General features: G+C 47.7%; 1 protein-coding gene across 2 annotated transcripts in view; it reads left to right on the forward strand.

Moving 5' to 3' along the window:
• UBA5 (ubiquitin like modifier activating enzyme 5) overlaps nt 1-23566 on the forward strand; it is a 131483-nt gene that overhangs the window by 50707 nt on the left and 57210 nt on the right. For both annotated transcript variants that reach the window (XM_069648693.1, XM_069648694.1), the window contains exon 8: nt 5785-5912. In XM_069648693.1, coding sequence (XP_069504794.1) covers nt 5785-5912 — 128 coding nt within the window. The remainder of the gene's footprint in view (nt 1-5784; nt 5913-23566) is intronic.

Below are 23566 nucleotides of genomic sequence, written 5' to 3' on the forward strand. Positions count from 1 at the left end.
TTTTGCTGGACTGGTGGATTCCTTTTCTACGTTCCTGAGTGAGTGGAAACCTTTTTCCTCAATCACCATTTTGTTTACTCTTTACTGTTTTTTTTTTCTTTTTTCTTTTCTTTTTTAATGGGTGTCATTGTGTGAGACAGGTGGTGGGGAATCATGGAGGCCCCTCGAGGTCTAAGGGATTTCTTTCTAAGAACCCCTAGAAAAAGCCTATTGTAAGTTCAGAAGTTGTCACAACTTCTGAGGGACTGTTAAACTGGATCCCCTATACATTAAACGAGAGAGATGTACCAAACCTTATTTGTAGGTCATATAGCTTGCAAATGTGGACTGCTGGGGGGTTAATTAGTAGCCCCTTATCCTACCTTCTCATGTAAACATTTTTATGTTACCCACACTGCTTAAAATGCTGGTGGCAGTGGTTTAATTTTCCTACCATTGTGCTTTTCTACCGCAGGCTGAACCCTCAGCTGCAGTATAGCACCCATGTAGACCATTTTGTCACAATGTCCCTGGTCTTCTTTTTTCACCATTTTCTGTATGTGAGGTCTTTCTTGGATTTTACTCTGCGCGCCAAGCCAGGTTTGAGCACTCATTTTATCATTGACGGGGTTCAATCATAAAAACCTGCCTCTGGTTCCAGTGTGTCTGGAAGGGCAGAAAGTGAGGGAGGTTCCTGAAACTCCCCTATTCTTGGTCTCTAGGAGTGCCTGAATGCAACCAGTCCTGAATGGCTGGCTGGCTGGCTGTCCTTTGAGGACAGACTTCCTGCTGTTTGAGTGACGGCTAGGCTGTGCATGAATGGTAGAAATTAGCTTAAAAGGCGAGGGTTTTGGGACTAGAGGCAGAGTCGACCACTGGGAGAAATGCCTGACGAAGAACCGTGAACAAAGCTTGCTGCATCCTCCTGGACCTTTGAATTCCCCGGTGAAGCCCTGCTACTGTGCTGAAACTCCTTTCGAAGAGAAGCTCCGGAAGAAACGACTTCTTCCCTTGGGTTAGTGGGACCAACTAACCCCGAGGCGAACTCCACTGGACCGTCTTCCCTGATTGGCTGTACTTCTTTGCTGCTGCAGGAACCTAGTGCCAGGGGTTGAGAAATCCGTAAGAGTGCAACATCTGCAATTCGGCCAGAAGCTCCAGGAGTCTCCCAAGGACCCTTCAGAAGCAGGACGACCAGAGCTCGAGTCCCCTCACCAGAGTGCAGGACTCAAGGAGTGAAGGATTCCCAACCGGTATCAAAGATCTGTGGTGGTGCTGTTTATCGTGCACTGAAACCGCGAAGTGGAGCTGATCCGAAAGGAGCCCATTGCTGCTGCAGACCTCCAAATTGCTGCCGCAGGAGTCCAGCAGATGTCCTTCCTCTTGTCCCCATGACTGAGGCTCAGGAACCCATTATCTGCATCGCTGCAGCGGGACAGAAGACAGCTGGACAACTCTTCTTCAAACCAGAGTAATGTTCAGACTTGGGGTACTTACTTCAGTGTTTTTTAGCTTTGCTCTTCTCATTTGAGACTTGCAGTGGCTACTTTAGAGTTGATTTCGGCTCTGCTTTCCACAAGTGTAACAACTTGTGAGACTCCAAGTGATTTCTACAAAAAACTCAAACTTTGTGCAAGAGTTTTATTAACTAGGAAGTGCCTCTGCTCCGTAGACTCTGCTCCAATTGACTTTGGCTACCTGGCTCCCTGCAGACTCTTCTAGACCATTGACTTTGATATTTTCTGTCCCTCAGAGGTGATAACATGTGTTTAGACTGTTATTGCTGGGAAAGGTGTTGCCTAGACTTCATTGGAAGATTTAAGTATACTCGCATGCCCTGAGAAACTGTTTAACGTTCTTTCCTTTAACCTTTCCTTTCTTTAACCTCAAAATCTGCAAAGTGTACTAGTGCTATATAAATGCTATTAGTGTCCTTGTGAATGAAGTCGCCTCCGGGTGTAGGAAGTGTGTAAAAAGCTTCTCTAAAGAGTATCTACTAAACTTATGCTATTCTAGAAAAGTATTTTAAAGTATATTTGATTGTTACATATCTTGCCCTTTTTAAAGAACGCTTATTTAAAAATGTATGTTAAATAAATAACTATTTATAACTGCAACCTTGAGTATAAGTGTTGCTTGGCTACTTGTATTTGCGAATTTCATTGCTACAGCTCTACAGCTCACAGTTACCCCTCTTGAGATAGGCATAGCTGCTCAGTCACACTACCAACTTGTGTAATACAGCCCTACACCAAAAGGTGGGTTACCTAATACCAAGCAGACAAGTGTTTTGCAGTCTCACAGTGTTACAACATCAATTCTTGCCTAACGCCACTAGCCCAAAATGTATGCAATCTTTACACACATTATCTGCAGATTTCGGCTTACTTACCTTTTAAATGTGAAAGGGCATATAAATAAAAGGAACACCAATATAAAGTGCTATATTAAAACAAAGAAGACTGGATAAAAAAAGAAACAAAGTGGTTGTTAGGGTTTTTTGCCAAAGTCTGGTCTGTGACAAGACTTTACAAATCCCACCTTGGATGAACAGGGGGACACCCCTTAGGTTTAGCCTGAACTACCCAAAGGTTTGGTAGCAATGGCTAGGCAGGCAGGCTTCATCTAGGAGGGATGAGGGCTCTAGTGTGTACACAGTACTCGGAGCATACACCTAGTTTAAGTAAACACTAGAAGTTCTATAAAAATAAGCATTTATTTTATGTACACTAAGGCTTACAACATTCAAGTAAGGTAAGTACTATCACACAGTAGTATTAAACAGAGTACTTGAAATATACAAAGGATAACCTAGAGAAGTTGTAAGGTAATACAAGTAGTAGAAACTTCTGAAACGAGTATACAAACTTTAGACCAACTTGTATAACTTTAGTTAACCCTTGCTTAGCCAATCTTAAGAAGTCCAACCCTACTCTAGGTGAGTCTCGCAGAGTCAAGGGGGGCACCGGGGGCTCAGTGACCAAGGGCTGAGAAAGAAAAGGCAGGTAAGCAGTGAACAGGCAGAGTCTCTGACGATTTCTTCAAGTTAAGAGGTGAGTAGCAGTTACGTTTCTTTGGTAACGATCACAAAGTGTTGTACACCCCAATGTAGCCCAAAATACGGTTGGGGGATGCAAATAACAACTTAACTGCAACCCTCCGAAGCACACGAACCACAAAGCAGCCCCCAGATAAGTATTAGGGGGTGAACTGTGCTTGTAAGCGAGGCAGCTGGTGCAGCAGGACGGTCCCCAAGGAGAGGCGACAGCAGACCCCGGTTCGGGCTTCTTGGTCTTGGCAACTGAAGAAAACAATTTGCAATTGATCTGAACATTGCACTCAAGCAGTTGGACACCCAGCAGAAGAACTTTGCAGCACTGTCTCATTGGTGCCTTTTCAAGACTCTGTTTCTGTGCAGTGGAGTTTGTGCCTTTTCTCGGTCCTCCTGTCGGCTGAGGGGACTTTCAGGAGCGGGATCCAGTCAATGGAGGCCCAGAAGGATGCCTACCAAGATTCAGACGAAACCGCTCTTCAGCAGACATTGCATCGCAAAATGGTACAGGTAACCAACCGGGCATTGATGAATTGCAGACTGGACATCTCCGCTCGTCTAGGGATTGTCAAAATGCAGTTAGTCTTGGGACTGGTTAGGCCCACCAGTCCAAGAGACGAACGCATCCGCTTCGGGGCTTCCCTGACACACATAAGTTGATGATGGGACAGCAGCAGTTACTCAGACAGCACTGGCGGTTGCTGGAAGTGGCTGCAGATTTCCTTCTTCCCCCTTTTCCCCTTTCTTCCCCTTCCAAGGGAAGCCCGTCAAAGACAGGACCCATCCAGACCTCTCCCACACAGGCAGGTAGAATAAAGCTAAAGAAAGAACAAGTCATCAAGAACAGGCCTTAAAGAACAGCACCATGTTAGGCAAATGATGAGCCTTGTGTCTCTTACAGCAACTGCAAAGACAGCCTGTGACACAAGTCCACAGAAAGTCATGCAAAAAAGTACACTGCCACCAGCCTGTAAGATGAACTTGTAACAGTAACTAAACGGTATTGGAAAAGTGAGAACATTGAGAGAATGTTTCCTCCCAGCACTCCACTGAAAGTGGTGGTTGCTGATTTCACAAAATAAAATACAAGTGGGACAAAATAAAAAGCTCAAGGAGCTCCCAGCAACACTGCACAGAAAGTGAGTTCTGTGTGCTGCAATAATGGAATGTAAATGCCAGAAAAGATGGAGGGAAGCATAACTCCATTAAAAAGTGCAAAAAAAGGGTTCCCAAGGATGGAGTAAAAGAATGAGTGAGTGTGAAAAAAGGTTTCAACTCACTCTGGAGAATCGGTCCAATAATCCAAAAATGCGGGGGGACTCACAAAGTGGAGAGAATTAACTCAAAAGGGAAAATCTACCCAACACTGGTCTAGTAGCTTTAAGATTTTGTAACAAAGAGAGATGAATTGTAATCTTGGGCAAATCACTATAGCTTGCTGTACTCCAATATTCTTAACTGACAAATGGTTGAGTGCTTGCAAGTAAAATTTACACAAATACATTAGGCTTCATTAAATCGAGAGTAGCAGACGGGGGCGAAGGGGCGGGAGAGAGTTAGTGGTGCAGGGAGGGAATGATGCAGTGTAGTTGCAGACTTTGAAACCAGAAGATGCAGGTTCTAATTCTGGCTCCAATTCATGAAATCAATAACTCCCTGTTCTGTCAAATATGTCAGTACTTAGAAACAATCTGGACAGTATGCAGTGGAATATTACTCCAAGAAAACTAGCGAGGAGCGATTTTTAGTGTTTTCTAGCAAGATTATAGACTGTAATAAGAACACCTGGAATATTACCATGGGCATCATTTTATGTAGCAGACTCTACTCCTGTGCAGCAGCTTGGAACTACTGTTAACTGATTTGCAGCCCATTGACAAGTGTTCTAGGATGTTATGTTCACTTCCCTTGCAATTCTGTTGAAAAATGCCAATGTTTTAATTCAGGTTTTCCCACTTGTCCCCAATTTATGTGAGCTGTGACCTATGCATTTCCTCCGCCTGCTTCACTTTCTTGAAAAGCATGGTCATTCTAAAAAATAAATGGAATGACTTCATTAACTACTATATTACATCAAAAAATGACCACAGACTAGAAAAGGAAAGAGGTGTGGTGAAGTGACACGTTACTGACTGTAAACGCAGAATATCTGGATCCTAATCCCTTCTCAACGTTCATGGTTTAGTCTTGTGGAAATCACTTTACCCCTGTGCTTTAGTTACATTGTTTGCCATTTTTTCTTTTTTTCCCACCATGTAAATGCAAATCTCTTCAGCGAAGCATTAACAAGAACATCTAAGTTGCTAGGTGGAAATAACCTACATTTCTTATCTGCAGCTATCTAAGATTAGGGAGATGAAGAGGGGATCCGATCATTAAAACCTGTGCTAAATAAACTGCCTATCCTTTCTTTTTTTATTTGATTACATTCACAAGATTTTGCTTACATTTGACACACTTATTTGTCTGCTGTAATCTAAAGATTGGTACACTGTGGGAAATAGTGTGTACGGTCAAATTTCCCCACACTGGATTCCCTGTTTGGGGCATATTTTCCACACTTGCCATTACAAAGGAGCATTGGGGGAGAAATGGAATTAAGATGTCCATTAAGTATCTAAACTATGTGAAATCCTTATGTTCACACAGTTTTGTATTTCAATACTAAATCTTAGATTATGATGAGCATTGTGTGCGATTTGGGCATACTACGAGGCCCTTGAAAGTGAAATGATTCTCTTCTTCCATTTCAGTGTGCTCCTCCTCTTGTTGTTGCTGCAAATATTGATGAAAAAACATTAAAGCGAGAGGGAGTTTGTGCGGCCAGTCTACCAACCACAATGGGGGTGGTGGCAGGCATTCTTGTACAGAATGTCCTGAAGTAAGTAGACAAGTTGTGCTTTTGAGCTTCATTGATAATGTCATCGGTTTGTTAGTGTTCAACTGCTCACCCTTTTACGTGCTGCTGCCCACACTATGGTTTCATGAGGCAAAAGCCCTTTCTGTCCCTAGCTCTGGTAAATCTGTGACATGATCTTTATGGTGATTCTGTACTGTGTGAGACTATAATTTTTCTGTGATGTGGGCTTTTGCTGGGTAAATGGAAACTCTTAGATATAAGGATTCTAATTCTGCAAAGACAATATAGTACAACCATTGAAACCTGTTTTTACAGCATTAGCTCTGATACAATTTTATCTGATACTATTAATCGTGCTAGGACAGAGATCAGGCCAGACATTGAGCGCCTTATTCCCACAATCATGCTATGAGCCAATTTTTGGACAGGCCAACCCTAATAAATCTATCTCGCTGGCCCTTAATGCCTTTTCTTTTAAGGGGCCTTTATCTCCCATCACATCTGGCTATCATTACACTGAATATTCTTCATACACAAAGGTATAATTGATTAGAAATGAAATTTAGTGCATCCAATATTCTTCACGGTTTTGTTCTTTATTCAGATATGTTTGCTTCCTTTCACGGCGGCCATACAAACAGATCCTTGAGCATTTGTGCTCAGCCCTCGGTACTTCTACCTTTTTTATTCAGTGTTTTTTTTGTATGCTTGCAGGATTTCGCCTAAGAGATTTCTCAGTTGGAATGCTTCTACGTCTGACCACTAGCCCCTCTTGTTATTCTGATAATTGCCGAACACGTAGATGTCCATTTAATTCTCTGAAACTGTATTTCACCAGTGGGCCCACTAAGCAATGTCAGTACTTCTCTTTGCCCCTTATAAATGCAATGTATATGAACTTGGGGATCTGTTTCCTACCTTGCTTGTGCGGTATCCTGCTTAGAGGGCATACTTCTCTGAAGAAAAGTCTACCCTCATTTTGGCTAGTACTTTTGCTCTCCAGCATGATGTCTGGCATGTATTCACATGCTCATGAATATTCCCCGTCGTCAGGCTGGGAATCCTCGGTAAAAGAAAAAAGTTTCACTTTCACTTTCACTTATAAACTGTCTTTCTTCTATAAACCAATCACTGGGTCATACTGCCCCCAGCCAATGACTGCCCTCTCCCTAAGCCCCTCATCTGGCAGCCATCTTCAGATTTTTACTGCACGTCCAAGTGTTGGGAGTGATCATGCTTCGCGCTTAGAGCTTTCTACGTTTTTTGCGCTTTTTTGCTAAGAAATTTCTATTTTTGTTTGATAGAGCACACAGGCTTGATCGATCGTTTCTTCATCCGACTAACAGGGATACATTTGTCGGCATCTTTCATCACCTCTCAAGGGCAGAATCGTGAGTGTTTTTCTCTGAAGATTCCAGATGGCCATCAGGCCTACACCGCACGCCGGACCATGTTAGACGAGAAGACTGGGGGTTCCCTCTTCAAGCTCTGCACCAGCTGCAGTTTGAGGAATGTGTTCCTGGAGGACAAGCATTCCACGTGCCTCTATTGTCTTCACCTGACGCACAAGGAGGAGGATTGCGAGATCTGTCGTGTCTTTACCAAGTGCACCTTCAAAGATCGGCACAGCAGATGGCGGCGTGGCTCAACACCAAGGCCTCTACCCTGTGTGGTTCACAGGGGCATGCCTCACCCAGGTCCAACCTGTCTGAGCAGTCCTTTGAGGGCGCTCCATCTGTGGGGGCCAAAGACAAGGCCAAGCACTGCAAGTCTTTTTCCATCGGGGTCACAGCGCAAGCGTCTCCTGCCACGAGCAGGGCGTGCTCATCTTCCCATCAGCCTCTGTCTCCAGCCATCGCTCCAGTTCTTCGAAGAGGAAGTCAGCTACCCAAGTGAAGCTGTGGGAGAAACCAGAGAAGGCCAAGCCGCAGGGTAGGTGTACGACCTGCCCGTGAAGGCCCAGGTGTTCTAGGCTAAATCGTCCTCAACTATCGAGTTGGTGGAGGCCGTACTTTCAAAGGCGAAAGGGGCTGACCCAGTCCAGGGTGCCCGGACGGCGGCCAGAGTGGCTCTTCCTCCAAGGCCGGGAAACTTCGGCCAAACCAGTGGAAAAGAAAAGAAGATGCCATCCCCTAAGCTCAAGACCGACCCCTCAGGACACAAAAAAAAGGATTTGTGGAAAGGCTTCAGGGCATGGATATTTCTTCTTCTGACGAAGAGGACATGGTTTCCGTCCACACAGTCCCGCAGGACATTTGGGACGAAGACGGGAATGTCGAGGAGGAGGAGGTCGCTGAAAGGGGCGAGGACACTGGCAGGGATGATGGCGCTGGGCCCAGCAAGCCTGCTCCCACGACACCTCCAAGAGATTTGTCTCAGGACATTCTTTAGACTGTCCACACGTTTGTGTTGGAGAAACAGAAGAGGACATCGGGCCCACCACCACGGCCTCATCGGCCGCCACACGTGCCCTCCCCCCTTAGGGATACGGGGACGGACATAGCAACGACGGGCACCGACGGTGGCAACCTCTGTCTCCAAGAGCTTCTCCCCTGGATGAAGTTGGTTTATTCTACTCCATGGTCGCCCGTCCCTCGGAATTCTTCCAGCTCATGCCGGAGGAGACGAAGGAGGGCTTCATTTATCAACACCGGGAGGCGAGAAGGAAGACCATTCTAGTGGTGCTCCTCCTGGACGACGTCTGGGGATGAGGGCCTAGCACTGCTGAAAAACTCTGCCTCAGCCCTGGCAAAAGGAGTCCGGCTGGAGAAGAAATACCAGGAGCCGGAGTCTGCACCCAAGTGTGGTCTCGGCGGCTGCGCGGAAGAAGTCACCCAACCCGTTATCCTCCGCTCCCCCGGACAGCGAGGGGAAGAAGTTGGACGCTTTGGATAGAAAGGTCCTCTATTCGGTGGCTACGACGGTCAACGTGGCTAATCCTTTAGCGATCCTGGCCAGGTACGACCGGTAGTTAAGGTACAAGATGGCCCCGCTACTGGAATTCCTCCCAGAGGACAAACGGGTCGAGGCGCTGGAGATCCTTCGGGGGGGAGGTGTCATACCACGCCATCACAGTGGCCCTGGACATTGCGTACACAGGGTTACGCCAGATGGGGAACAGGGTTTGCCTCAGTCGTTGTGGCTGGGTGAAGGCCACCAACTTTAGGCAGGAAGTTCAGATGAGGGTCCTGGACATGCCGTTCGACTGAGACAACCTCTTTAAAAAGGCTGTCGATGAATCACTGCAGGACATCAAGACCGACACAGACGGCCCGTGCCCTGGGCATGCTGCAACAGCACCGTCTGTCCTTTCGTTCCTCGGGAGGGAAGTCGGGCAGATCGAAAGTTTTCACCCGAGGATCATCCTCGTACTGCCAACCCTCCCGTTCCACGACCCAGGAGGATTACCGGGGTCGTTCCAAGGCCTTTGGAGGTGGCCGTCGTCATCTAGGCTCCCAAGGCAGCGCGCAGGCCGCCAAGCAGGATGGAACCGGCCAAGACGTTGGGCCTGCACCCTGGTGGGAGGCCGGCTGGCGAACTTAGTCAGCGTGTGGGAAAACATCTCCACTGATCAATGGGTGCTGGACGCTCCCGCCCACGGACACACTTTGTAGTTTCAGTGAAAGTATCCGCGGAAACCACCGCTGGCTCGGCAGGAACACATCCCTCAGCTGCGGCTGGAGGTTTAGGCCATATTAAGAAAGGGGGCGATAGAGCTGGTTCCAAAGCAGCTCCGGGGCTCTGGAGTTTACTCCAGATACTTCTTAGTAAAAAAGAAGACCGGGGGCTGGAGGTACATTCTCGATCTTCGACGACTCAACAAGTATATAAAGTCCCAAAAATTCAGGATGGTCACGTTGTAGCACGTGCTCAGCCAAATAGAGGAGGGACACTTCCTGTCGTCGCTGGATCTAGAGGACGCCTACTTCCACGTCCCCATTCACAAAAACATCGCAAGTCCTGCGCTTCGTCGTACAGGGGAAGGACTACCAGTTAAAGGCCCTTCCCTTCAGACTGAAGTTGGCAGCCAGGGTCTTTACGAAGTGCATGGCAGCAGTGGCAGCCCATCTGTGCCTACAAGGAATACATGTGTACACCTACCTCGACAACTGGCTCATCTGTGCCAAGTCAAGGGAGATTGCTGTCGATCACACGGAGAGGACCGTCCGGCTGCTGACGGATCTGGGGTTCTCCTTTAACAATCCGAAGTCCTGCTTGATTCCATCACAAGACGCTCTGTTCCTCGGGTCAAGGCTCAACACGGTCTCCTGCCTGGCGGCTCCCTCAGAAGACAGGATAGCGTCCGTTCTGGGCAGGGTGCAATGGCTGGTAGCACTGAAGATTGCCACAGTGATTACCATCAAGTCGCTGCTTGGCATGATGTTGTGTATCTACCTGATCAGACTCTGCAGGTTGCGGATGCAACCTCTTCAGGAGCTCCTGGATGCTCGTTGGATCCAAGTGTCCAGAAGCTTCACCAACAAGATTTTCCTCGATGAGAAGTTCCGTCGAGTGATGAGGTGGTGAGGCGTGCGCTCCAACATCGCCAGGGGCACAGATTTACAGAGCCCTCCTTACAAGGAGACGGTCACCACGGACGCTTCCCTGGAGGGTTTGGGAGCTCACAAAGGACGTCTCCACGCCAGGGGCCTGTGGCTACCAGAGGAGAGGGACCACCACATCAATGTCCTGGAGCTGCGGGCAGTGTGTTGGGCCCTCCAGTCGTTCCTCCCGTCCCTTAAGGGCGAGATGGCGAGGGTCTTCACAGACAATACCACCACAATGTCTACATCCGGAAGCGGGAGGGGCACCAGGTCCCCAGCGCTCTCCAGAGAGGCGCAGGATTTGAGGCATGTTCCTCATTCCTTTTCACCTGGCAGTAGTCAAGAACACCATTGCGACTCCCTCAGCAGGGAACTACGCTCTTGCCAAGAGTGGGACCTTTGGCTGGATCAAGTGGACAGTCTTTTCCGCCAAAGGAGCTGGCCCCGGATCAAACTGTTTGTGACGGTGACGAACTTCAAATGCCAGAGGTTCGCCAGCAGGTTCCACCAGCCAAAGAGCATGGGGAACGCATTTTCCTTCCTGTGGGAAGGCCAGTTCCTGCACGTATTTCCTCCGTTGACCTTCCTGCTATGAGCCATCAATCGACTCCAATAGCACCGGTGTAAGATGATCCTCGTCTCCACGGCGTGGCCAAGGCAGATTTGGTACCCGGACCTTCTCAGCCTGTCTTCGTCACCACCAGTCAAGCTGCCAAAGGTCACAGATCTGCTCACCAGAGGAGGAGGCGCAATCCTGCATCACGACCCAGGGTCACTGAACCTGAGGCCTTGGCTCCTGCAGCATTAGAGTTTGGTGGGTACGAGCTTCAGGCAGACTGCAGGGAGGTCCTTGCAAGGGCCAGATCATCGTTGACTCTTAAGTGCAACGGGCACAAGTGGAAGCACTTTGCGACATAGTGCCGGACACAGAAGATCAACTTTCTGAAGGTCACGGCCGCAGATCCTTCCATACTTATTGTCCTTGACCAGGGCGGGGCTGGCTCATGTCTCCATCAAGGTGCATCTGGCGGCTATCTCCCACTACACCAGGTCCCCGTGACGTTCTTTGGTTTGGTCAGACCGTCTGGTCCAGGAGTTCCTTAAAGGACTGTTCCGATCGTTCCCGCCAGTGAAGCCGCCCGCCCCAGTGTAGGAACTCAACGTGGTTCTGACAAGGCTCATGGGGTCCCCCTTTGAGCCTATGCATCATGCCCTCTCAAGTACCTTTCGGGGAAGACTGCTCTCCTCGTGGCTACTCTGCTACGAGAGTATGTGAGATCAAGACCCTATTCTGCAAGCAGCCTTATCTAACTTTCACAATACGAGGGTGCTGCTGCGGACACACCCCTCCTTCATGCTGAAGGTTCATTCGGAATTCCAGCTCAACCAACATTTGGTGTTACCTGTGTTTTTTCCGACGCCTTCGTAGCCGTCTGAGGGGACTCTGCACTCGCTGGATGTGGCGCGTGCTCTAAAGTTCTATGTGGCTCGCACAAGTTTCCGGCAGACATCTCAACTTTTTGTGAACTTTGGTCCTGGTAACCATGGAAAGGCCTTTGTGCCAAGGCTTCCATCTCCAGGTGGAACCTGGAGATCCGGCTGCATCACTCATTGTCACCGGTTGGCAAACCTGGCCGCTGCCTGGCCGTCCAAGAGCCCATTCTACCAGAGCGATCTCAGCGATGACGGCCTTCCTGTCTGGTGTGCCCCTGCTTAACATCTGCTATGTGATGGTCTATCCACACCTTCACAAGATTCTACTGCGTCAACAGGGATTCCAGCGAGGCGTCCAGGGTCGGCCAAGCAGTGCTACGCAACCTCTTCGCTTGAAGGTGAGTCTGGTGAGGAGGTAAGAGTAATTACTTTTGTTGAGCCTTGCCACCTCCCATGGTTGTGTATGTATGTACTGCTATGTATTCTTTATTCAGAGCATGTGAATCCATGACCGACCCCATGCTGGAGAAGGAACAGGTAACCTACCTGTAACTGTTGTTCTCCAGCATGGGTCTGGCATGGAGTCACATGCAAACCCTTCCTCCTGTCCCTCTGCGGCTATTCTTATTCATACTTCCACTTTGTGTGCTACCAAATCTGAAGATGGCTGCCAGAGGAGGGGCTTAGGGAGAAGGCAGTCATTGGCTGGGGGCAGTATGACCCAGAGCTCAGTAATTGGTTTATAGGAGAAAGACAGTTTATAAGTGAAAGTAAACCTGTTTTTTCTTTTACCAAGGATTCCCGGACTGACAACGGGGAATATTAATGAGCATGTCAATCCATGCCAGACCCATGCTAGGCAACAACAGGTACAGGTAAGAAACTTGTTCCTTCCCCTGTGCACCACGCTCCCACTCCTTAAGTAAACCTAAATTCCACAGCAAATGGAAAACTCCCCCTACTATGGCTGTCTGACTATCACCAGCCCTTTGGATGTTGTACGATACATTTTCCATGATCCTTCTCAATTGACCAGGTTTGCTAGGCCTGATGGCAGTGTTTGGTAAGAATTGGTGCTTTCGCACTGTGTGAGACTACACAACACATATCTCTTGGTATTGGGTAACCCACCTTTTGGTATGGGTCTGTACTGCACAAGTTGGTAGTGTGACTGAGCAGCCTGGCCTATCTCAAGAGGGGTAAATGTGAGCTGTAGAGCTGTACAATTGAAATCCGTAAATACAAGTAGCCAAATAACACTTACACTCAAGGTTTCAGTTATACAGTTATTTATTTAATGTGATTTTTAAATAAGCATTTTTTAAAAATGCAAAAGATAGTAAAAATACGAATAAACTTTGAAATTACTTTTTAGAATCAAACAAGCCAGTGAACAATCTTTGGATATGCTTCATACACTTTTCCTACACCTAGAGGTGACTTCAATCACAAGGATAATATTTGCATTTATAAATTACACTAGCATACTTTGCAGATTCAGAGTTGCAGAAAGGAAAGGTTAAGGGAAGCAAAAAGGTTTGAACAGATGCTCAGAATATGTGAGGACAACTGATTCTCCAATGAAGTCTAGATAAGCCTTTCCCAGCATTAACAGCCTTTAACAAGCCACAACCTACAGGGGGAGAAGCAGTACCAAAGTCAATGGATTACGAAGAGTGCCTTTAGGGAGCCAGGACAGCAAAAGTCATTTGGACACAGAATCTGATGCACTTCTTGGATAAAAGTCTTGCACAAATTGGAGAGTTCAGAAAAATAACATGTAGTGCCACAAGCTGGTAAGCCTGTGAAAAGGGAGTTGAAATCGACTCAGAAAGTAAGCAGGTGCAAGTCTCAAGTGAGACAGCACCACTTAAGGCAAGAAGGTAAGCACTCCCAAACTCAAACAGTACCTCTGGTTAGAAGAAAAGGTGGTCTAGCTGGAGTCGGTCTTCTACAGCCAAGCAGACCCTGGTTGTTGAGCCTCAGTCGTGGGGACAAGAGGGAGGACGTCTGGAGGGCTCCTGCGGCAGTACTCTGGAAGGTTGTCGGCAGCTACGGGTTTTTTTTGTTTCAGTGGCACTTTGCAGTTTCAGCACTTCGTAAACAGCACTGATGCGGATCGCAGGACACCGGTTGGACTTTCCGTGCTCACTTGGTCCTGCATTCTGGTGAGGGGGACTCTGGTGAGGAAGGTTGTGCTTCTGGAGCGTCCTTTGGATGCTCTTGGTGCCTTCTAGCCGAATTTGTTCTGCGGCAGACGTTGCACTCAATTATGGTCCTTCGACCACAGGAATTGGGCTTCTGCAGCAACTGAGATGCACAAGGAAGGGCGCCAAGTGGCGTTTGTCTCGGGGTTAGTGGGTCCCACTAACCCAAGGGGAGAAGTCGTTCCTGAAGAGCTTCTCTGTCAAGGTTAAAAAGGAGGTCAGCACAGCAGGGGGGCTTCACCGGTCAATTGAAGGTTCAGGAGGTTGCAGCGAGCTTCGTTCAGTTTCTTCTTCAGATGTTCTTCCAGTGTTCGACTGCCTGTAGTCCCAAAACCCTTGCCTTGTTAGCAGGTTTCTCCCATTCATGCACAGCCTGGGCTGTCAATCGCACCACAGCAGGGTGACTGTCCTGAAAGGCCAGCCAGCCAGCCAATAATGGACTAGTTTCATTCACGCACTCCTAGAGACAAAGGACAGGGGAGTTTCGGGACCCTCCCTCACATCCTGTCCATCCAGACACGCAGAAGCCCACCATAGGCAAGACAAAGGGCTCAAACATATCTCAATGCACAGAGCAAAAGCCAAGAAAGACCTCACAAACAGAAAATGGCAAAAAAAAGAAGACGGGGCCATTTTGACAAAGTTGTCACCCATGGGTGCTGTACTGCAGCTGGGGGTTCAGCCTGCGGTAGAGAAGCACAATGGTAGGAAAGGTTAAACCACTGCCACCAGCCATTTAAAGTAGTGAGGGAAACAAACAAACAAACATAAAAATGTTACATGGTAAAGTAAGATGAGGGGCTACCAGGTAAACCCCCGCCACTTCACTTAAGATGGTGTGCGCTGGACCTACAAAGAGAAAAGGTAAGTAAAGTCAATTTCACTTTACTATTCTTGGGAACTGTAGTTCACACACAAGTTATTTACACCTTATGGAGAAATCCCAAGGATCTCTCAGTGACACTGCACTGAAGGTGCTGTGTGTCACCATACAAAAAGCAGATGCCTATGGAGTTAGTCAGACTCCAAAAATGGTGAAAACACAAAATCCATATAAGGTAAAAAAAACAGAGAGGGAGAAAAAGGCCCCACTCCGGGGTTAAAATTTAAAAAGTACAAATTCCCGCAAAGGGCTGGGGATCTCTAAGATTGAAGGGAATTAGCACAGAAATGAAAATTCTCCCTAACAGGCAGTTCTATTCTCAAACATCTACATAGTTAAAAACGGTGCACTCCTGCCCACTCTACCTTCTGTCACCATTTCACTTCATAGTGGAGCTGCAATGCTAGTAATAGTTAATTTTGTGAAATAACTAAACATCCTCTCCTATGGGAAGTTTCACGGTCCACAGTCCTATGCATGTTTTGGTGCTTCCCCAGATGAGCCGCTTCTGTATACATTTTTGTAGAGCTCTCCACCCAGAAAGCCTGGAATTGAAGAACAGTCAGCTCGGGAAGACAGCCATTGTACGGAAGTCTATTTGTCCTCATTGTTAGGCAAGATTGTATGCAGTACCCTTTGGGTGCACTACAACAACCCTGACCTCCTGGCAATAGGAACCCAACCTTTGGTATAGGTCTGTGCTACACAGGTTGGTGGTGTGATTGATCAGCTAGGCTTACCTCAAGAGGGGTCAATGTGAGCTGTAGTGGAGTTACACAGAGATTCACAATGACCAGTATTCAGATAAACTCTTACACACAAGGTGTCTTGATTAAACAATTATTAATTTAACAGTCAGAGTAAGCCTTCTTCAGATGGGGCAATATAATAGTAACACACAAATACACTTCAAAATACACACTCTTGATATTCTTAAATCAGTAAGTAAAAGTCTTGCACAATGTTTTAGAAGTCTTTGTAGAAAAGAAGAAATCAAAGTAAGGCCTCAAGCTGGTTAGGCTTGTGAAGTAAAGAAGCTGTCAGCAACTCTACAGAAGCAACCACAACAAGTATCCACTGAGAACAAGTGCAGTTACACAACAAGAGGTAAGTTCTCTTTGACTGTACAGTACCTTTGGGTTAGAGGAAAAGGCCTTTGGCTGGCTTCTGTTACTGTGCAGCTCTGCAGGTCCTGTGTTCCTGGGCCTTAGTCGTGGGGACAAGAGGGAAGACTTCTATAGGACTCCTGCACTGCCACGGGACGATCAGCGACAGAAAAGGATCAACTTCTATTCAATGGCACTTAACCGTTTCAGCTAAATAGCAACACTGCGGACTCTTGGCTGTCGAGATGGGCTTTTCTTGAATCTGGGGTCCAGCACTCTGAGGTGGCTCAGGCTCGGTCAGTCCTGCTTCCTGGGAGTCCGGAGGATCTTCCTGGAGCTCTTAGCCAACTTAAAAGCAACACACACAAACTGGTGTTCCTCTCCCTGGCTATTCGGTTCCAGCAGCAACTGCAGTGAAATTTCAACCAGCTTCGAGAGGATGTCCAGGTGGCTTACTTCGGAGTTGATTGGTCCCACTTACTCAAGGGGTTGAGGCGAATTTGTAGCTTCAGCACAGCAGCAGGGCTTCACTGGGTAAACCAATGGTCCAGGAGTTGCAGCAGTTCTTCTTCGGATTCCTTCGTTCAGTGGTCGACTCTGCCTTCAAAGCCAAAAAGCCTTGCCTTTAATGCAGGTTTCTCCCATTCATTCCGGCCTAGCTGTCAGTCACCCAGCAGGTTGGCTGTCCTTGCCGGACAGCCAGCTGGCCAATCACCTAAGAGTGCATTCTTGTCTCCTAGGAGTCTAAGCCAGGGAGATTTGGGCACCTCCCTCGCTTCCTGCCCCTGCCGCACACCCTGGAGCCAGAGGCGGGCTTCACTCGTGAATCCCACCAAAGGCAAAGCGAACAAGGGGACCAAACCCGGTTTTGCGCGCAGATTAAATCTCAAGAAGCACCTTTCCACAAAGAAATGGCGAAAAAAGGCAGCCAGGGACATTGTGACAAATGGCAGCCTTGGGTGCTTTCCTGCAGCTGCGAACGCAGCCCGCTGTAAATGCACACCACAGTAGTTAAACCCCTGCCACCAACCATTTGTTGAGGAAAGGGTAACATAAAAATGTTACATGAGAAACTAGACAAAGGGGATACTAAGTAACCCCTCCAGGACCCTATTGTAAGATAGTGTGTGCTGGTTCTAGAAAGTTACAGCTGTAAGTAAAGTCAATTTCACTTTACTGCTCTTGGAAACAGTAGTTTATCCAAGAGACAGGTATTCAAACCTTGGGAAATCTGAAAGACTTCCCTGTGTCACTGCACTAAAGATGCTGTGTGACACAATGTAAAAGATGATGGATATGGAGTTTGTCAGAATCCATAACTTAAATGAAACACAGAGGTCAAATCACATTTTAAATAAATGAGTTGTTTCGAGAACTGGGAAAAGCGAGGGAAAACCACACTGGCACATGTGATCCAAGAAGGACTCGTACTAGAGTTCGATACGCTTCACCACAAATTTGGTCCGACACTGATGGACCGGTCCCGACATGCACAGCTGGCTCACGCCATACACACCCAGTTCCCGGACATATCCATCATACCTCCCAGCTCCCCCCTAGAAACTAATACTCTTTTGCAACGTATACCCTCCAAAGTCACCACCATACTCTACCAAGCCTTTAACTCTTTTGGAACTAAAGAACTTACTTAGCTGAAAGAGAAATGGGAAAGGGATTTGGGTAACCTGGAACCGGAAGACTGGGTAAACTCATTGATGTTCCCCCGAGAGATAGGTATTGAAGCCAAACTCAGACTGATACAACTCAGAATACTTCACCGCTCCTACTACCCCCTCACAGTCCTCGCCAGATGGGGAGGGACTGGAGATTAGACATGTCTCCAATGCAAACGGGAGACAGGTACCTTCTTTCACATGATTTGGGACTGCGAGGTGCTACAAACCTTTTGGGATGAATGCATCAATATGATCTCCAACATACTAGGAACACCAATTCCAAAAGACCCTAAAATGACACTCTTGGGTATCCCGGGGGAGGTCGACCTCACCAAACATGAAAAGTCATTCCTTACAGTGGCATTGGGAGCAGGGAAACGGCTGATCGCTGCAACTTGGGGCTCAGCAGACCTAATATACTTCAACCGCTGGATCAACAAACTAAAAAGATGCGCATCTACGGAACGCTGCATCTACAATGCTAGGGGCTGCCCCCGAAAATTTGAAAAGATATGGGGGAAATGGCTAGATGTGTACTGAGAGATATACCTCCCCACCCACTCCTCTTCCCCCTCGCCCCCTCCTTATCCAGGGACATAACACATAGCCAGAACTGCCACCCGTTTCTGACTCGCAAATGTACCCAATGTACCCTTATGACTTTGCTACCTACCATTGCCAATATTGTCATAATTTTCTTTTTGTGATGAATGCCTATGTTTAAGATGTTGTTGTTGTTGTTAAACCCAAAATAACCAGAGTTATTAAAATAAATGAGAGAGTGGGAAAAAGGGTTTTGCTCTCTCCAGGTAAAAAATGTAAGTCCTAAAATCCAGCAAAGTTGCTGGGGGTCTCTAAGGTAGAGAGGAACTAGCACATTTCTGAGAATTCTCCCTAACACTCGTCCCTTCCCCCAGACTAAGGGACAGGAGAATTTAATCCACCTCTGGATGAATCTCCTTACTCCAGTCAGTCATACCTTCTGGAGAGACAATCAGCATTTTGGTGATTACACCCAGACCTGTGTTCTATGGTAAAATCAAATCCTTGTAGGCTGATTGATCATCTTAACAATTTAGGATGTTCCACACTTCATCTTCATTAACCATCTCAAGGGTTGGTGATCTGTTTTAATTCTAAAAGTAGATCCATACAAGTATTGTCTAAACGTCTTCAAAGACCACACAATTGGAAAACATTCACGTTCTATGGTTGTCCACCTTGTTTCAGGGTCCTTCAGTTTCCGACTAATTAATGAAGCAGATTTGGTGTTCCCTGCCTTTCTCATCCAGCTGACTCAGAACTGCACCTATATGTGTATTGGAAGCATCAGTTTGTACAATAAAGGATTGGTTGTAGTCGGGGACTCTCAAGACGGGAACTTGACACAGGGCTGTCTTAAATCCTTCAAATGCCTTAGTGCACTCCTCATTCCACCTGACCTTTTTTGGGAATTTGGGTGAGATCACCACATTCAAGGGAGAAACTATGGTCCCATAGTTCTCAATGAAGTTCCTATAGTAACCTGTGAGACCTACAAAGGCTCTCACTTGGGTTTGAGTAGTAGCGGCCCAGTTTTGTACAACCTGTACTTTGCTAGGCAATGGCCTTATTTCACCTCCTCCTACCTCATGTCCAAGGTAGACCACTTTACTCTGACCAATTTGACATTTACTTGCCTTTATAGTCAGATTGGCCTGCTTAGAGCCTGCAAAACACATCCTAGGTGGTCAATATGTTGGAATGTACCGGATGCATTCTTTAGTCCAAAAGGCATAACCTTAAACTGGTAGAGGCCTCCTGGGGTTGAAAATACAGTTTTCTCCTTTGCATGGTCTGTCGGAGCTATTTGCCAATAGCCTGAAGTTAGCTCAAATGTACTGAGGAACTTGGCTGAACCAAGCTTGTCCACCAGCTCATCTGTTCGAGGTAAAGGATGGGCATCAGTCGTGGTGACTGCATTAAGAGATCAAGCATCTTGTTGACCTCTTCCTTTATGTGGGTTCTTACATGGTCTGACATTCTGTAACCCCTGCTTTTGACAGGTAGACAGTCACCAGTGAGAATATCAAGCTGACCCAAGGGGTCAAGCTTGGTGATAGTGAAAACAGAGGGGCAAACTGATTTAACAGAATTTTGAACTCCTTCTGCTGTTCCAGTGTCAGGTGAGAAGAGAGATATTAACTCCTGCTATATTTCAATCTAAAGGTTGTCCCCTGAGGAGGTCAGGCAGTGGTTCACTCTCCCCCTCCTCTTGAGCAGAGGCTAAGAGCAAAGATCCTAGTTCTGTTCTAGAGACATAGGCTTTTAGTCGGTTGGTGTGAAAGACCCCAGGGGCCTCCATCAGATTGCATAAGTCCACCAAATAATTAACCTCTCCCAAGTTTGCCCACAACCTTGAAGGGTCCAGTCCATTTGTCCTGTAAGACCCTGTCATGGGCGCTACTCCCGAGGGGCCAGGACTGGCCCAGCGCCCTCGGAAGCAGACCCGTCTTCCACTACTCCGGACCCAGCAGACCCCTACAGGGGCCCTTTGGACCGTGTCCTGGCGCCTTTGGCGCCAGGCTCATGAAGGGTTTCAGTCCCGGCGCCATAGGCGCCGGGCTCATATTGATAAACAGTGTAATAATGCTTGGGTGGACTTACCTGAGGCAGACCATGCTGCATATTTACCCAGAACAATCCAGTCTGGTTGAAGTCCCCAGCCATCAGGGCTGGGAGGAACTATTCCCTCCATTCAGGAACTCTTTTCTTACCTGGGTGGAACCGGTGGAAGAACACACACTGGAAGCACTTCTCTGCTATTTAAACCACGCCCGATGGAAAACACGTGCTTCGCGTTATTCTGCAGCAGCAGCAGGACGCTCACCGAGTCGGCTCCTGCATTCCAGGTCCAGAGTCATCTTCAGCTTCCGCGCAGCAACCTGTGGATGAAGAAAGACACAGAACAATACTTACCAGATCCCGGAATCCAGTCACCGGCAAAACCTGCAAAGAATAAACATAAGGTTAGAAAAGTGCAACTCGCTCGCAGCCGCGCCCGCTTACCTGATCCATCCGTGATTGCAACGGAGCTAACCGCGGCCTTCTCTTCGGCAGCTTCTCTGCACCTGAAAGGCAAAGGACATAATTAAAAAGGGGTTCGGGTGAAGGCAGTCGCATTCATCTTAACTTACCAGTTTTTGCACGCGCAGAAGCGGCCGCATCAACCGCAGCATCCCGGCACCTGAAAACTAGAAAAAGGACATTATTAGAGGTGCCATTAAAAGCGGGCAATGAACATTATACTTGCGTGCATCGGCATGTGCAGCGGCAACGGAAAACTACGCCCACAGCATCCCGAGGCCTGAAACAAAGGAAAAGGGACATTATTGAGGTGCCCATCTTTTAAAGCCTAAAGACTACAGTATACTTACAGGCATCCGCTCGTGCAGTAACGGCGGCATCGCTCTTCGGCATCCCAGCACCAGTGCCACAACTAAGGCCGCAAAAGACTTGAGCCTCAACACTGAACTCATCCAGTGATGTAACTGGAATCCACGCACCCCTGCACCAGACGCAGGATGGAGAGCTCAGCATTTATACGCCTAAGGTGAGAGCTCGCCGAGACAAGTAGAAAGCTAGGCTGTGGGAAAAACTGGCGATTGGTGGGAGACGGAATCTCATCAAACGGTGATTAACCCTTTTTCTTCCACCTGCAGAAAACATACCCTGCAGGTCAGACATTCGATAAGAGGAAGCCCAGTCCTGAGAGTCGTCCGAGCTCTACGCTTCTCAATTGAAGAAACGATAGCAGCCCAGCCGGGATCAGCGCCTCCGTGGGAATCGGGTGAGCGTTACAGAACGCGAAGCCCACCAATAACCTCCTACCCAGGCGCTATGGAAACTTCCGACACAGACCAACTGGCCCAGTTATTAGGGGAATTAAGAGCTGAAGTTCATGCTGCCCGCCAGGAAACGAATGCCCTTAGGAGGGAATTGATAATATCAAAAGAACGAACTGATGATCTCGCCAGACAGTTATTACAGACACAAGCGGGGCAAACCCCGCTACCTAATTCAGGAGGGAGCTATATCCCAGCGGCTTCAGCCAATCCTGTTCAAATCAACCTACCCGGAAATGTGCCATTGGCACCGCCTGAACGCTTCTCTGGTGACCCTAAAAGGTTTGCGCTGTTTATAAATCAATGCCGATTGCACTTTCTTTGTAGACCTGCAGCCTTTCCGACTGACCAGACTAAGGTAGCCTTTGTGCTTTCGTATCTTAGCGGCAGTGCCGCTGATTGGTCGATCCCTCTGGTTACACAGGATGACCCGATCCTTCGTGATTTCCCGACCTTCCAGGCAAATATGGAAAGACTTTTTGCAAGGCATTCCCAGGGGCAGGCCCTGGACAACAAACTCCTTTCCCTACGACAGGGCAATCAAGATCTTTTGGCCTACATTGCATCATTCAATAGGCTAATCGTGGAAACCAGATGGCCTGAGGACAAAAGAATCACGCTTTTTCACAGGGGTTTGCATGGCGAACTCAAAGACGTCCTTGCCCAGGTAGTGAATCGTCCTCAGGATTGTTCAGAGTACATTGATTTGGTGGTCCAATTGGATCACAGACTACAAAACAGAAAGGCGGATCGATCCAGGTTTGAAACACGAGTGTTCCCTAAGCCTCAAAGTCACACCAAAGGAGTTGAAGCCGTCGAACCTGTGCAAATTGGGGTTGTAAAGGGTCCCCTAACCCAGAAAGAACGCAACAGGAGACGACAAATGCAACTATGTCTCTATTGTGGAAATTCAGGACATTTTCTTCGAGATTGCCCGGTGAAACCACCTAAGAAGACAGTGGGAGCTTCTGATAAGAGTTCTGAAAAGCCTGAGCCGGGAAACGACCTCGCCCGACAAGTGTAGAGGTCCGCTTGCCGAGCGTAAAAACCAGTTCTTTGACCTCGCACTTCATAATGCCAATGGTCCTCGTAAACCCAGAGCAACCGGATCGTTTGCATGCAATTAAGGCATACATTGATAGCGGAGCAGTTGGAAATTATGTGGACCGCGAATTGGCTTCCAGGATGAACTTACCTCTTTGTCCAAAGGTGGTTAAAGACGTCATTACCACGGTGGATGGGACGGAAATCGCCTCCGGACCAGTGACCCATACCACTACTGAAGTGACGATACTAGGCCAAGACGGGCATCGGGAGGTAATTGTGTTCGACGTGATCAAGGCTCCTCAATTCCAAGTAATTCTAGGGATTCCTTGGTTGGAGAAACACAATCCTCAGATTGATTGGCGAGCAAAGACGATAAAGTTCCCAGAGTGCACACCAACTTGTTATCCACGACCCAACATTGGCCTAGCGTCAGTAACGGCTGGCGGTCCACAATTACCTCTAGAGTATGGAGAGTTCCAAGATGTTTTTCAAAAGGAACAGGCTAACACCTTGCCACCCCACAGATCATACGATTGTCAGATAGATTTGCTACCCGGTGCAACTCCCCCTTGCAGTAGGATTTACGCCCTTACCGAGCCTGAGAACCTTCATCTGCGACAGTATTTAGACCAGTACCTGGCCAATGTCTTTATCCGTCCGTCGAAGTCCCCTGCATCCTCGGCTCTGTTCTTCGTACCAAAAAAAGAAGGTGACCTCAGAACCTGTATAGATTATCGTGCTCTGAACCAGATAACAGTAAAAAACCGGTACCCCTTACCTCTGATCCCGGAACTCCTTGACCAGGTAAAAAACGCCTGTATTTATACTAAGCTTGATCTCCGGGGAGCTTATCACTTGGTACGGGTCAAGGAAGGAGATGAATGGAAGACGGCC

This window comes from Ambystoma mexicanum, chromosome 2q (assembly GCF_040938575.1).
Source record: "Ambystoma mexicanum isolate Mex_15411 chromosome 2q, UKY_AmexF1_1, whole genome shotgun sequence".
Lineage (NCBI taxonomy): Eukaryota > Metazoa > Chordata > Amphibia > Caudata > Ambystomatidae > Ambystoma > Ambystoma mexicanum.